We start from the raw sequence: 16,300 nt of genomic DNA, 5'->3' as shown, positions 1-16,300 counted from the left end.
GTAACATTCCATTCCACCCATTGGTTGGACATTTGACCTCGACCCACCCACAATTTCCTCCTGAAAAAACAATCGTACGGACGCCATGTTGGGGCTTCCTGCTCTGCGAAGTCAGACCTCTTCGCAGCTGTCATATTCACAATCACCATGCCCTTCTTATAAGTGTTCCCTTTTTTTTGAAAACATAGTCGAGCCTCGTGGGAAAGCTAGCACTCACTTGTACACTGGATGTATGAACAGGATGAACTTCCAAATGAACAGGACAAAAATAACAGGTGAGAAAGTGGGGAATCACCAACAGCAAGCAGAGTTGAAAGGCAAAATAGAGGCAGACTAGGACAAACAATGGATGTGGGGAGGAATGAGAAGCGGGAGAGGATGCATGGGCGGTCTGGATACGACAAGATGATGCATGGGGTGGACAAGATGGATCCAAAAGGAAACTCAGGAGGGAAAACTGGAGATTTGGAAAGAGGAGGGATGAAGGTGGAGTGGGTTGATGAGTGAAGAAAGTATCAGGGTTTTGGAATGGGGACAATCTAAGATGGTGGTGAACAGCTATCTTGAAGACCTGGAGGGAAGAACGAGATTGACGAGAATGCGAAAGTTGGTTCCACAGGTGGGACAAAGGAGGAACGGATAGGTGGAGGTGAGCATTGACTTAGCTCAGAATGATGAAGCTGTTGGAATGGGGGGTGGAAGGCAGAAGAGGAAGGTGGAAAAGAGGAGTCGGGAAGGGGAGTGGGATTTGGCGATTGGAAGAGCAGTATTAGCTTAACGATGAAGTTGCCTGCAGCATTGCCACGTAGGAGAAGCGCAAGACTATCTTGAACCACCTTACCGTGAAGCCCAGAGCAGATGTTTCCTGCTTGGAGAGGAAGGTATGAGATGTCATCCTCTTCCAGAATAGTCCCGTCTCATCGGTGTTAAAAACCTGATCCGGCATAAATCCCTTCGCCTTGATTAGTTCCAGAAACTGCAGTGGGTAGTTTATCGCAGTATCATGGTCTGCCGATGCTGCTTCCCTGATTAATATTACATGATGGAGGCTGAATCTGATTTTGAAATTCTCAAACCAGCCCTTGCTGGCGTGGAACGTGTGGGTAGCCGTAGTTGAACTGGAGCTTTTCGGCACTGGAAAACGTTGTGGAAATGTTGGAAAATCCACAGTGATTTCTCCCTTTTCACCGCTCCACTCAAAGGCACTTTTTTCTGTGTTTGGTCCTTGATCCAAACATAAGCGTTTTCCCCCCCCATCCTTTCTATACGAGGATTATGGGACTGGAATGACATGTTTGTGCTTTGTGGAGTGCTGGCAGCAACACTTGCACGGATATTTGATTCACTTTCACGGATACACCACACAGTTGATTCATTGAACCCGTAATGGTGGCCCACATACGTCACACTTTCACCTCTTGCCAAACTATCAACTTGATTTTTTTCGCACCACATTATAACCTTTCTCTGCCTTTTGAAACAAATTTTGTCCATCGCTTTCCATTTAGGCTCATTAAAAATGGTGCACGAGAAACAAAGGGCTTGTCACGTGAGGTACAGTAATCATCGTACACACGGACACAAATGATGACTCGTCTCAGCTCAAAAACCACGATTGGCCGAAATGAATTCCTGTGATGACTAAATTGGAACACAGTAGGTTGCCTGTGAGCGGAAACCGCGATATTTGAGGGTGTACTGTGTTGGTTACATTCTTGATAGAAAAGGGAACTGACTGCGAATATGCTGGGATGCGGATTATCTTGTTGCTTCACAGGTCGTGTTGCATCATAGGTTGCATGCACTGTCCTTTTTGTGGAGACATTAGGCCGGCTTTCCCATCAGCTCGATTCATTTAGAGTTTCCCTTTTGGGAAAAAGTAGCCTGTTGTGTGCCAACAAACCTGCCCAACTTCAAAAGTCTTACCTTGACTCTTGCTGCGAACACAATGATGTACAGCCCACTATATCTTGTGTTTAAAATTGAAAGTGTAACTCTTTAACTTCATCAGAAGATGGATGGGAAAAGTGGCACTTCCATCGTGTAGCACTTCAAAGAGGAACTTGAGACTGCTTACTGAACACTTTATATCCAACATCTCTATAATCTCAGACATCATAATCTTTATCTTAACTTTCTGCTGTTTAATTTTTTTCTCTCTCTGATATACTGGGATCTATTAATAATATGGTAAGTTTGAAACCTTGGGAGTACCCCAGCTGCTAACACCACCTGTTCCCCCATGAGGCAATTTAGCATGAATTGTTCATTTTTAACAGGGACATTTGTGAAATCTATGAAAAAGATGTAGTTTGGCATTATCTGCTGTTTACTTTTCTCTCTAATATTCTCCTTCATTGCCTGTTGTATCCAAAGCCCAAAGAGCACTGTATATTAATGTCAGGTCGGCATGGTTACCTTTAATTCCTCCCTTCTGGCTGATGATTCTTCATCGGTTTGGTGGAGAAGAGACTGCAAAATAAATTTTCCTCACTTTTAAGTGACAGGTTGGGCTTCCACGTGACCAATATTGACACACCATGCTGATTTGTTTCTGCCAGTGATGCGGAACTGAAGCGAAACTGTTTTGGGTTCGGGTTCAGTTCCAGAACCGGTTCTGGACCCGGATCTTCGGGAAGAGTGAACACAACAGGGAAATTGAAACGATAGGATTTTTTTCATTTTATACATTTATTTTGTTTTGTTTTTTCAAACACACGTTACATATCATTTATTGACAGAACATCAATTTATCGAAAATTGTATTGAACTCAACATAACTTAATGTGTCAAGGCCACTAAGATGCCACCTTCCCACCACTGGCCTGTTCAGAACATAGCCGGCATGTTAGGCCAATCGTGGCGCTTCTCCTTGCCAGCAGGTCTGGCCAATAGTGCGCTGCATTGTTCCAGCAGTGGGAGGGGGACCCCGACGGGTAGTGACATTTACAGCTCGTTGGAGAAGCCACATCTTCGGGCTTGCGCTGACGCTGGAGGGAGTGTGGATGGAAGGGAGTAAAATTTGTGCAGCGTGCTGAGCGACCTCATGTTTATTGACCCTCTTAGGTGCCCGTCTCCTCACCCTGCTTCGCTCTCTCTGGTAAAGACAGGAAGCACAGATCACGTGATACCCTGATTCTCGATAAACACTACCACACACTATACTCGCTTTTCTACGGCATGCAAAAACAAAGACTGATATCCGAAACGTGAAGTTCTTGTTACAAGTGAAAATTAACTAAACTACATGAGCATACAGTCCATGCTAAGGCCTTACACTTTACTAGCTAGCGATAGCATAAAGTCACCTTGTTTTCTAGCCTACCAGTCATGACGTAATTGGGCTTGCATGACATATTTGGATTAATAAGCTTATAAAGTGTTTTGGTCTTGCTGGAAAGTCTTGAAGGACATTGAAAGTGAGCTGTTGATGCAAGGTTATGTAATTACTTGTGATTTTCCATAAACTGCCTGATTGTTCATAATTGTTGATTCGACTGAAATTGAAGGGTCTTTTTATGAGGCTCATTGAAACCCTCCCCCCCCCCTATTGGGGGAGGTGGGGAGTTTGTTCGATCGATTTTTAAAAATATTTGTTTGCCTTAATGTGTTTTATCCAGTTGTTGTTAGGTTTATCATTCCTGAGTTTCCGATGTTGGAAGTGAATGGTACGGAGGCTATTTTGTATTTTGTATTTTTTTTTTCCATGTGTAACAGAATACATATACTAGTTTTATCCTGTTTGCCTTCGTGTGCCCCCATCACCTTTCTTTTTTCATTTGTGTGAAAGCAAGCCTGTGGTTTGCTTTCACAGAATCACGAGTGTGCGTGTGTAAATACACATTACTGTATCTGCTAAGTTTAGTGTATTAGCCAGGCAGGGAAAGCTTTTTTTGTAATGTATACCAAGCGTGAGGTGATGGGTTTCGTTTTCTTTATTTTTTGAGCTACAAGGCTTGCAGGGTTGCATGCGAGGAGAGAAATACATGGAGGATGATGTGGTCCCTTGTGTCGGAAAAGCAACGAAACAAAGGGCTATTTGTAACAACGAGGGAGGTTACGGGAATAACTTCTCACATTAAAAAGTGGTTTGTGTTCTACAAGAGGTTGTGTTTATCAATTGTCTAACCTTAAGGTGGTTTATGTTCTCCAGGAGGGTGTGGTTATCATTTGTTTAACCTTAAGGTGGTTTGTGCAGGAGAGTGCGGTTATCATGTGTCTAACCTTAAGGTGGTTTGTGTTCTGCAGGAGACCCCCACATCAGTGTTTCTTGTGATGGAGGTAAGGCAGTAGAACTTCATTGTTGATCCTTATGAGTTGTATAATGTAGTTATATGTTTGTTTTTCTTGAGTTGGTTAACTTCTCTGCACCAGCATGATGAACAGTGCAATATCAGATAGAAAACTAACATTTGGGATGACTTATTTCATTTGGCCAGTTTAATTGTGTTTGTTTCATTTTAATGTATTTTGAAATGCCTTGTTTGTTAAATTTGGTAGACAGGTTGGTTGTGTGATGAGGACGAGTTGATTCAATTTTGGTGACTATCTGGATCTGGTAATGAGAATTTTAAAAATGATTCTTCACCATTGAGAGATAACATGAGAGGCCAAAATATGATAGAACACAATATCTCAAAAAGTTATGCACGGGCAAAGCTTTGTGGACAGGTTTTGTTTGTTGTGATGAGGATGAAATGATTAGATTTTGGTGATGATCTGAATCCAGAACTGGATGAGAGAATTTTTTTTTTAATTTTCAAAGTGATTCTTCACCATTGAGTGATCGTGTAAAAATGATGTATAACACGATATCTCAAAACGTTGTGGACTGAGGAATGAAGGATGTTGATGGATAATCTTGAACAAGATGGCAAGTTTTCATCCACCATCCCATTGTAAAGATAGTATATAATAGAGGTCTTCATTGGCCTTTCATAAACACTTGGAAAATGTTTTCCAAATTGTTGATACAGTGCCATACTAACATTTCAGCACTATGATGCTGGTGGCAACCTTCTCTGGGTCAAAGTTCAGAATTTCATTAAAGTGTATTCATTTTGCTTGGTATTGAAATGTTCAAAGGGCCATTATCTTAAAAAAAAAAACAAGTGTGATCCTCATGGTTTTCTTTCACAGCGGTGAAAGCTTATTGTCGTAACTTCCTTTTGATGTAATCATCTTTGCAAGGTTTTATTTGTCGATTATTTGATAATTGTGCGTTGTTCTCTAAATAACGGAGGTGTATATCTGGTGGAAGTTTCTTGACTTGTTCTCGCATTGCCTTGTGTGCAGTATTGTAATGGGGGAGATCTAGCTGATTACCTGCAAGGTGAGGTTTCACAATTAATGATTGCTTTTGATGATTTATATCGATTTGCTTTGAAGAATCACAATTTGAGTCAAAGTTCAAAATTCCTCATTGTACTTGGTGCTTGTTCAGTAAGTCGTATGCTAAAATGGGAACTGATTCCTCAGTATGAACACAAGTATAACCATTTTTGTAAACTAGCCTGTAAGTTACTCTGATGTAACAACATGACCTGACGGTGTACAGCACGATAGATTTACTTCCCTTGTGTACCCACAGACAGACGATTCATTCACTTGCACCTGTTACTCTTCTTACCCCCACCTCACTCCCAGCAAAAGGGACGCTGAGTGAGGGTACACTGCAGCTGTTCCTGAGACAAATAGCCAGTGCCTTGCGCCTGCTTAACTCAAAGGGAGTCATCCATCGTGATCTGAAACCACAGAACATTTTGCTTACATACGGAACGCAGAACACTGGATGGCTATCCACTGGTCCCACTTCAATACGACTCAAAATTGGTACGAGTATTAAACAAAGGTGACATCGCATTAACTGGTTTAACTTCCCTCTTTCATTTGACATGACATTTAAATTGTAAAACTCACTCATGATGGTTTCCTTTTCTCTGTCCTGGGTGCGTCTAGCGGATTTTGGATTTGCTCGATATCTGCAGAGCAACATGCTGGCAGGAACCCTGTGTGGATCTCCAATGTACATGGTACCTATCAAATTCCCTTTGGATACCTCATTCAGTTTGTCATTGCAGGTGTGATAATGATAGTGTCAGCAGCTTTGTACAATCAGCTTTCATTAACCTCCGCCATCGAAGATGGATGGAGGTTACTGTTTTCACCCCTTTCTGTTTGTTTGTTTGTTTGTTTGTTTGTTTGTTTGTTTGTTTGTGAACAGTATTACGGAAAAACTCCTCGACGGATTTTGACGAAACTTGGTGGGGGTTGGGGGTTAGGTCTGGTCCAAGGATCATGCCATTAGATTTTGGACTTGGTCCAAAATCCAATATGGCCGCTATGGCGGCCATTTTGAAAAAATATTTGAATTTTTTTTTGCATTTCTACATGTTTTAAGTAATTTCCACCCCCACCCCAAAAAAAATTGTTAGAGAAAAAAAATTTTTGCAACTTTTTTTTCAACAAAATTTCGATTTTTTTTTTTTTTGCATTTCTACATGTTTTAAGTGATTTCCAACCCCCCCCCCAAAAAAAAAATTGTTAGAGAAAATAAAACAATTTTGCAACTTTTTTTTCAACAAAATTTCGATTTTTTTTTTAATTTCTACATGTTATAAGTGATTTCCAACAAAAAAACATGCCAAAATAATAATTGCAGCTGATTTTGGAACTTCAGGTGGATATACCCATGTAAAATCTATTTCTGTCTCAAGGAATCTAGTTATGACGAATGAATTGAGTATGTAAAAGTTAAAAGTAAAAGGGAAAGTTGCAAACTATAACTCTGTGAGCACTGTTGACGTCAAATTGAATGAATAGGATATCAGGTTCACTTGAGTGACCTCGCAGTATTGGCGGCGGAGGTTTTGCACTCTACCAAGTGCTCCCCCTCTAGTTTGTTGTTGTTTTTGTTTCCTTCTATATGGTGCAACCTTTTTGTTCCTTTTATTTTTTTTTCATCTGGCCTGTTTTATTCATTCCCTCTTCTGCTCTGGCCTCTGAACCAGTGTTGTCAGTCCTTGACTTCCTGAGCCTTCTCTTCCCTGACCTACTGACTTACTGATTGTTAGTACTGATGAATGGATCAATTGACTTTCCATGACTTCTTTGGTTAAAATATGAAACTGACTATCCGTAAAATCTGTTTGCTTTGATTCATTATTTATTTTGGAAAGATTGCATGTTATCTCAAAAAGTTGTGGATGGATTCGGATGAAATTTTGTGGACAGGTTGGGTGTGTAACAACGACGAACTGATCAGCTTTTGGTGAAGATCTGAATCCAAATCCGAATATGAGAATTTTTTTTAAGTCATTCTTCACCATTGAGAGATGGGGCCAAAAACTATGTATGGCATGATATCTGAAAAAGTTGTGGATGAGTTATGACAAAACTAGGTGGATGAGTTGGTTTGGTGACAATAACAAGCCAATTCGATTTTGGATCAGGTCTGGATTCAGATCCACCCCATCAGTCGGATGCGAAATTTAAACTGTTCAGCCTGGTGGAGGTATGTGCTCTACTGAGTGCTGTTCTGTTTCACGAAGTTGTCACTCTGAGTGACAATCCTTTGTTCATTTCTCAAACCATCTTTAGCTCTGCTATTATGTAGAGTCTACCTGGCAGAGGTGCAGTCGTGGCCAAAAGTACTGACACCCTTGCATTTTTTTCAAATAACGCACCATTTCTTCCAGAAAATTGTGGAAAGTAAAAAATATTTTGGTATCCACTTATGTATTTCTTTGGTTGGCAGTGGAACAAAACAAAAATAACTGAAAAAAGTACTAAATCTGAGCTTATTCCACACAGAAATCCTAAAATTGCCTGGACAATATTATTGGCACCTTTTAGAAGTTGTTTAAAATAATTAGATTTCAAGTAGGTGATTCTCTTTTACTTTGAAATTGAACTCATCTGTGGTGAGTCAGGTGCATGCAATATAAAAATCACTCATTCAACTAGTTTGAATGGAAAGAAGGAGTCGTTCTGCTGTTTTGTGTCACTGTATACTGCAATGAGCATGGAGAAAAGAAAGAAAGCCAGATAATTGTCTGAGGAGGTCAGAAAGAAGATTGTTGCCAAGCAGGGACAATCTATGCCTGGTGGTGGCTTGATGGTTAGGGTGGAGGGCTTGGGATCATTGGATCCTGAGTTCAAATCCCACTCGGCTGTTGAATTTATACCAGGTGGAGTTGACTGCCTGTCATCCTTCCGAGGTCGGCAAAATGAGTGCCAGTGAACTGGTATCTTGTGTCGGAGTGGCGACCCGTCCAGGATTGTGCCCAATAGCCAAGGAGACTGCTTCGGCAGCAACAACGCTTTGCACAGAGTAGGGGCCCGATGGATGGAGGGAGAATCTCAAGGCCACAAGTCCATCTCCAGAGATCTTGATGTTTCTGTGGCCACGGTGCGCAATGTTATCAGGTCGTTTAAGGACCATGGCACTGGAGCCAACCTCCCTGGACGTGGCCGCAAGAGAGAATTTGATCGAAGATTACAGCGAAGGATTGTTTGAATGGTGGAGAAAGCACCTCGATCAAATGCCAAATAGATTGAAGCTGACTTTCAGACACAAGGTACAACAGTTTCAACTCGCACCATCCGTCGCCAACTCAAAGAAAAAAGGTTCTATGGTAGGAGACCCAGGAGGACCCCACTGCTGAGAGAGAGACATAAGAAAGCCCAGCTGGAGTTTGCCAAAACACACCTGAACAAGCCAAAATACTTCTGGGAAAATATCCTGTGGACAGATGAGACCAAATTGGTGCTTTTTGGTAAAGCACATCATCTCTATGTTTACAGAAAACAAAATGAAGCCTTCAAAGAAAAGAACACCTTCCCAACAGTCAAACATGGAGGAGGTTCACTGATGTTTTGTGTTGCTGTGCTGCCTCTGGCACTGGGTGTCTTGAATGTGTGCATGGCATCATGAAATCAAGAAATTACCAAGGAGGGATTTTGGAGCGCAATGTTCAACCCAGTGTCAGAAAGCTGGGTCTCTGTCGAAGGTCAGTGGCCTTTGCAGCAGGACAATGACCCCAAACACACTTCAAAAAGCACCCAGGAATGGTTCAAGACAAAACGCTGGACTGCTCTGAAGTGGCCAGCAATGAGTTCAGATCTAAATCCCATTGAGCACCTGTCGAGAGATCTGAAAACAGCAGTTGGGCGAAGGCACCCTTCAAATCTGGGAGAACTGGAACAATTTGTTCAAAAAGAGTGGGACAAACTGCCGGTGAAGAGGTGTAGGAAACTCTTTCATGGCGATTGGATGCACTTGACTGCAGTTATTTTGTCCAGAGGCCGTGATACCAAATATTAAGTCTTGGGGATTCATAATTTTTTCAATACCATTTCTTTTTATTTTCCAATTTAAAAGGATATATTAAGTTCTGATTATAAAAACAAAGGTTTTGTAATATTAACAGTGAAATGAAGAATTGTGGAGACCAAATACTTTCGTCAATTTCAACTTATTTTTAGAAAAAATTGTGAGTTATTTGAAAGAAATGGAAAGGTGCCAATATTTATGGCCATGACTGTATACGCTCTACCGAGTGGTATTCTAGTTCACCGTTCATCAATATTTGTCCCACGGTATAGGAACTATTAATGTACAACTGTCAATAAGTTAGAGAAAGCAATGTCAAAAATATTCTGCATTCAAATCTTTCTTGATTATCTTGAAAGACCACTGACTGTCACTCACACTGCTCTTTGACCCTGTGCTCTCATTACCTAGCTCACTGTCATCTTTTGCTCTCCACCCAACTTCAAACTTCGTTTTTTTCCAATATCTACCTCGTTTTGCTACGTTACCCAAAAGTTCAACATCTCATCTTCTCAATTTCTCCTCTCACTTTTCTCATCACATACTGCTCAGATTTTAATGCTTTCTTTTTCCATAATGTTACTTTTTTCATTCCCCGATTCCTGTACCTCAATACTTTGCTGCCTTTTTCAGAAGCAGTTGAACTCTTTCTCTCCAAAAATGGAAGCTCGAATGTATGCTCGGCTACACTACAATATCTTGCCTGATTGTTTGCACTCTAGGCACCTGAAGTGATAATGTCTCAGCATTATGATGCTAAGGCTGATCTTTGGAGTGTGGGCACAATCCTGTTCCAGTGTTTGACGGGAACAGCGCCATTTCAGGTAACACCCACCAGATCATCATCTTGGCCAGACATCATGAACACTACCCTCCAATTTTGAGTGTGTAATATGTTTAAGACACTTTTTCTTTTACATGTGAAAGCATCTTAACAATTTCTCATGAATTATGTCAACATAATTACATGTAAAACTTTGTACCACCTTCTACTGGTGGAGAGTGGTCACATTCATCTTTGACGGTGAATAGATTGAGAACGAAATCTAAAGTGCACGAACAAATGAATTTGCTTGCCATCTCATGAAAAACTTTATCCTCCTATTGTTTTGCATGAAATATTCTTTGCCTGCTAAATGTTCTTTTTCGTACATTCTTCAATGAAAAGTTACTTTCATAAATTTGAGATTGTAATGAAACTTATCCCAAGGAAAGTCTCTGAATGTTACTCAGTACTTGTGAAAATCAAAGATTTTTCAAGTGCAGCAAACCCTCCAATATCGTGGGGGTTAGGTTCCTGAAAAATGCCGCGATAGTTAAAACGGTGATCGTGGAAACCAACGGCCAATAGCAAGGGAGGGGTGGGGTGGGGGGGGGTTGGTTCCTGGATCTCGAAAATATTTAGGAAGATCGATGGTAGCCAGAAATAAACACATTACAAATTAAACTAGAACTGCCACTTTATAACTGCTGGCAGTGATGACCGGGTACCCAGTCCGCGTCCGCCTTTGACTCAACGTGAGACTTAAATCATAGTCGCAATTTTCGCATTGAAAGGATAAGCGTTGCCAGAGAAAACATTATTTAATAGTGATACAAACACAGGCCTGCTTCGAGAGGGAGCGGAACAGACGAGTTACGAACCGGGCAGCACAAAGCATTCAATTTCGTTATTACTGGCTTCCAGATTCAAATAATTAAATAATTCTGGCTGCCAAACCACACGACCGATCAGGTTGAAATTTTAAACTTTTGTTTCACATGTAGCTTAAATTATAAATATGAAGTTTCGCATATATAGAAGTAGTGGTTCCAGAGTAAACATGAATTAATATTTATCCTTCAATCTAAGATGGCGGCCAAACCATGTGACTTGTGACCTCATAATTTTTACCATGTATGCAGATATCATGGAGGATGACAGACGCAAATTTTCGCTTCGATAGGTTAAGCAGTTCCAGAGAAAACATTATTTAATATTTTTCTTAAATTCAACATGGCTGCCAAACCATGTGACCTATCAATTAGAAATTAACAAACTTGTATTCCCTACTCATGTGCAATAGGGGTGTGAAGTTTCCCCTTGATCAGATCAGGTGTTCTGGAGAAGAAGATGTTTGAAGGTTTTAAGGTAAATTCAAGATGGCCGCCAAACCATGTGACCAATCAAGAACAAATTAACAAACTTGAGAAAGGACCTCATGGGGAATATATGTGTGAAGTTTCGGCTTAATCTGTCTTGCCTTTCTGGAGAAGAAGATTTTTAAAATTTATTCATTTTCAATCCAAGATGGCTGACGAACCATGTGACCTATGACATCAGAAATTTATATTCTGCTTCCAACTGGGTATTGGAACACGTTTGTAAAGTTTCGTGTTAATCGGTAAAGGTGCGTTTTTCTATCCAAGATGGCCGCCAAACCATGTGACGTGTGATGTCATAATTTTTACCATGCGTGCATACATGATGGTAGATGATAATTACAAATTTTCGATTCGTTTGGTTCAGCGGTTCCAGAGAAAACATTATTTAATATTTTTCTTAAATCCAAGATGGCGGCCAAACCGTCTAACGTATCAATTCGAAATTAACAAACTTATATCGACTACGTGTCCCGAATATAGTTCTGAAATCTCCCCTTCATCCGACCAGCGCTTCTGGAGAAGAAGATGTTTGAAGGTTTTAGGGTTTTTTCAAGATGGCCGCCGAACCATGTGACCGATCAAGAACAAATTAACAAACTTGAGAAAGGACCTCATGGGGAATATATGTGTGAAGTTTCGTCTTCATCTGTCTTGCCCTTCTGGAGAAGAAGATTTTTAAAATTTATTCATTTTCAATCCAAGATGGCTGCCGAACCTTGTGACCTATGATATCATAAATTTAAATTCTGCTTTCCATCGTCGACCCGAACAAGTGTGTGAAGTTTCGTGTAAATCGGATAAAGTCTATTTTTCTATCCAAGATGGCCGCCAAACCATGTGACTTCTGAGGTAAAAATTTTTTACCATGTATGCAGACTTGAGGGAGGAAGGCACTTGCAAATTTTCGCTTTGATGGCTTATGAAATACCAGAGAAAACATTATTTAATATTTTTCTTAAATCCAACATGGCGGCCAAACCATGTGACCTATCACTTTGAAATTAACAAACTTGCATCGCATACATGTCACGAATATAGTTCTGAAATCTCGCCTTCATTGGACCAGCGCTTCTGGAGAAGAAGATGTTTGAAGGTTTTAAGGTTTTTCAAGATGGCCGCCAAACCATGTGACGTATCAACAACAAATTAACAAACTTGAAAGAGGACCTCAGGGGGAATGTGCCTGTAAAGTTTCGCCTCAATCTGCACAGCCGTTCTGGAGAAGAAGATTTTTTAAAAAAACACAAAAAAACAAGATGGCGGCCGAATTACGTCACCGATGACGTCAAAATATTTTTTCTACGATGAATTTTTGTGTAGATGATGCTCAAGAAATTTCAAATTTTTGCCATGTGGCGTTCTACTTGACGAATTTTTACTGGGATACCTCTTCACTGATGACGTCACGAAAAATCACACGTATTCCCGAGAGGGAGCTTGTTCAAATGTATCAAGCGAAATTTTTTTACACGAGAAGGTTTCCGAGATACAGAGGTCCAAAGTTGATCTGTTTTTTCAAGATGGCGCCCGTATCACGTGACCTATGACGTCATAATTATCAATTATGTATGCTATCAAAAAAGATACATATCTGGTGAAAATTTTGTGTCGATTGGTCTTACCATTTCTGAGAAAATGGCATTTAAAGCGAAAAAAATTGGAAATTTTGCAAATTTACGGCGGAAGAAAAATAATAATAATAATAATAATAACTAGAACTGCCACTTTATAACTGCTGGCAGTGATGACCGGGTACCCAGAAGTGCCTTTGACACAACTGATACAACATGAGACTTAAATCAGAGTCGCAAAGTTTTGCATTGACAGGATAAGCGGTGCCAGAGAAAACATTATTTAATGGTGATACAAACACAGGCCTGCTTCGAGAGGGCGCGGAACAGACGAGTTGCGAACCGGGCAGCACAAAGCATTCAATTTCGTTAGAACTGGCTTCCAGATTCAAATAATTAAATAATTCTGGCTCCCAAACCGCGTGACCGATCAGGTTGAAATTTTAAACTTTTGTTTCGCATGTCACCTGAATTATAAATTTGAAGTTTCTCATATATAGAGGCAGCCGTTCCAGAGTAAACATTAATTAATATTTATCCTTCAATCCAAGATGGCGGCCAAACCATGTGACTTGTGATGTCATAATTTTCACCACATGTGCAAACACGATGGGAGACTATAAGTGCAAATTTTCGCTTCTCCAGGTTAAGCAGTTCCAGAGAAAACATTATTTAATATTTTTCTTAAAACCAACATGGCTGCCAAACCCTGGGCCCGATCCCGTTGAAATTTCAAACCCTCATTCCGCATGAGCGTTCCACCATAAAGGTGATGTTTCACATTTATTGATGCAGTAGTTCCAGAGTAAACATTAATTAATATTTTTCCTTCAATCCACTATGGCTGCCAAACGTTGCGTCGTACCTCAAAAGGGGGTGAGAACTTTTTATTCGTCATGGAGAGGCGGTCATAGTGGTGGAGTTTCGCATGGATCTATTCAGCCGTTTCAGAGAAAAAGATGTTTGAAGATATTGTTTTTCAATCCAAGATGGTTGACGAACCATGTGACCTATGACATCAGAAATTTATATTCTGCTTCCAACTGGGCATTGGAACACGTACGTGAAGTTTCGTGTTAATCGGTAAAGGTGCGTTTTTCAATCCAAGATGGCCGCCAAACCATGTCACGTGTGACATCATAATTTTTAGCAAGCGTGCATACTGCCTGCTAGATGATAATTACAAATTTTCGATTCGTTAGGTTAAGCGGTTCCAGAGAAAACATTATTTAATATTTTTCTTAAATCCAACATGGCGGCCAAACCGTGTGACTAATCAATTCGAAATTAACAAACTTATATCGCCTACCTGTCCCGAATATAGTTCTGAAATCTTGACTTCATTGGACCAGCGCTTCTGGAGAAGAAGATGTTTGAAGGTTTTAGGGTTTTTTCAAGATGGCCGCCAAACCATGTGACCGATCAAGAAGAAATTAACAAACTCGAGAAAGGACCTCATGGGGAATATATGTGTGAAGTTTCGTCTTCATCTGTCTTGCCCTTCTGGAGAAGAAGATTTTTAAAATTTATTCATTTTCAATCCAAGATGGCTGCCGAACCTTGTGACCGAGGATATAATAAATTTAAATTCTGCTTTCCATCATCGACCCGAACAAGTGTGTGAAGTTTCGTGTAAATCGGATAAGGTCTATTTTTCTATCCAAGATGGCCGCCAAACCATGTGACTTCTGAGGTAAAAATTTTTTACCATGTATGCAGACTTGAGGGAGGAAGGCACTTGCAAATTTTTGCTTCGATGGCTTATGAAATTCCAGAGAAAACATTATTTAATATTTTTCTTAAATCCAACATGGCGGCCAAACCATGTGACCTATCACTTTGAAATTAACAAACTTGCATCGCATACATGTCACGAATATAGTTCTGAAATCTCGCCTTCATTCGACCAGCGCTTCTGGAGAAGATGATGTTTGAAGGTTTTAAGGTTTTTTCAAGATGGCCGCCAAACCATGTGACGTATCAACAACAAATTAACAAACTTGAAAGAGGACCTCAGGGGGAATGTGCCTGTAAAGTTTCGCCTCAATCTGCACAGCCCTTCTGGAGAAGAAGATTTTTTAAAAAAAACACTAAAAAACAAGATGGCGGCCGAATTACGTCATCGATGACGTCAAGAAAAACATTTTCCGCAGTGATTTTAGGCGTAGATGATGCTCAGAATTTTTCAGATTTTTCCTATATGGCGTTCTACTTGACGAATTTTCACCGGTATATCGCTTCACCTATGACGTCATGAAAAATCACACGTGTTCCCCATAGGGAGCTTAGTAAAATGTATCAAGAGAAAAATTTTTCCATTGCAGGGTTTCTGAGATACAGAGGTCCAAAGTTTATCGTTTTTTTCAAGATGGCGCCCGCACCACATGACCAATGACGTCATAATTATAATGTGATTGTGCTATCAAAAAAGATACATACTGTGGTGAAAATTTTGTGTCGATCGGACTTAGGATCCCAGAGAAAATGATTTTTAAAGCGAAAAAGGGTGCAAAATGCCGGCGGAAAAAGAAAAATAATAATAACTAGAACTGCCACTTTATAACTGCGGGCAGTGATGACCGGGTACCCAAACGTGTCCGCCTTTGACACAACTGATACAACATGAGACTTAAATCATCGTCGCAAAGTTTCGCATTCATCGGAAAAGCGGTGCCGGAGAAAACATGATTTAATGGTGATACAAACACAGGCCTGCTTCGCGACGGCGCAGAACAGACGAGTGCTGAACCGGGCAGCACAAAGCGTTCAATTTCCTTATTACTGGCGAACAGATTAAAATGATTAAATGATTCTGGCTGCCAAACCACGTGACCGATCAGGTTGAAATTTTAAACTTTTGTTTCGCATGTCGGCTAAATTTCAAATGTGAAGTTTCGTATATACAGAAGCAGCAGTTCCAGAGTAAACATTAATTAATATTTATCCTTCAATCCAAGATGGCGGCCAAACCATGTGACTTGTGACGTCATAATTTTCACCACATGTGCAAACAGGATCGGAGACGATAAGTGCAAATTTTAGCTTCGCTAGGTTAAGCAGTTCCAGAGAAAACATTATTTAATATTTTTCTTAAAACCAACATGGCTGCCAAACCCTGGGCCCGATCCCGTTGAAATTTCAAACCGTCATTCCGCATGACTGTTCCACCATAAATGTGATGTTTCACATTTATTGATGCACAGTAGTTCAGAGTAAACATTAATTAATATTTTTCCTTCAATCCACTATG

General features: G+C 40.3%; 1 protein-coding gene across 3 annotated transcripts in view; it reads left to right on the top strand.

The window, feature by feature from the left end:
• The window catches only part of LOC147025706 (serine/threonine-protein kinase ULK2-like), a 157,411-nt gene that overhangs the window by 15,207 nt on the left and 125,904 nt on the right, over positions 1-16,300 (top strand). For 2 of the 3 annotated variants that reach the window (XM_085880389.1, XM_085880388.1), the window contains exons 4-8: positions 4,249-4,281; positions 5,296-5,332; positions 5,647-5,832; positions 5,959-6,032; positions 10,057-10,158. In XM_085880389.1, coding sequence (XP_085736515.1) covers positions 4,249-4,281; positions 5,296-5,332; positions 5,647-5,832; positions 5,959-6,032; positions 10,057-10,158 — 432 coding nt within the window. Of the gene's footprint in view, positions 1-3,012; positions 3,101-4,248; positions 4,282-5,295; positions 5,333-5,646; positions 5,833-5,958; positions 6,033-10,056; positions 10,159-16,300 lie in introns of those variants that run through there. The other variant, XM_085880390.1, reaches the window with a different exon arrangement.

Source organism: Eptatretus burgeri, chromosome 5 (genome assembly GCF_056783735.1).
Source record: "Eptatretus burgeri isolate ZD-2024b chromosome 5, Ebu_testis_v1, whole genome shotgun sequence".
NCBI classification, from domain to species: Eukaryota; Metazoa; Chordata; class Myxini; order Myxiniformes; family Myxinidae; genus Eptatretus; species Eptatretus burgeri.
The sequence above is the reverse complement of the archived record's forward strand: the minus strand, read 5'-3'. Positions and strand labels throughout refer to the sequence as shown.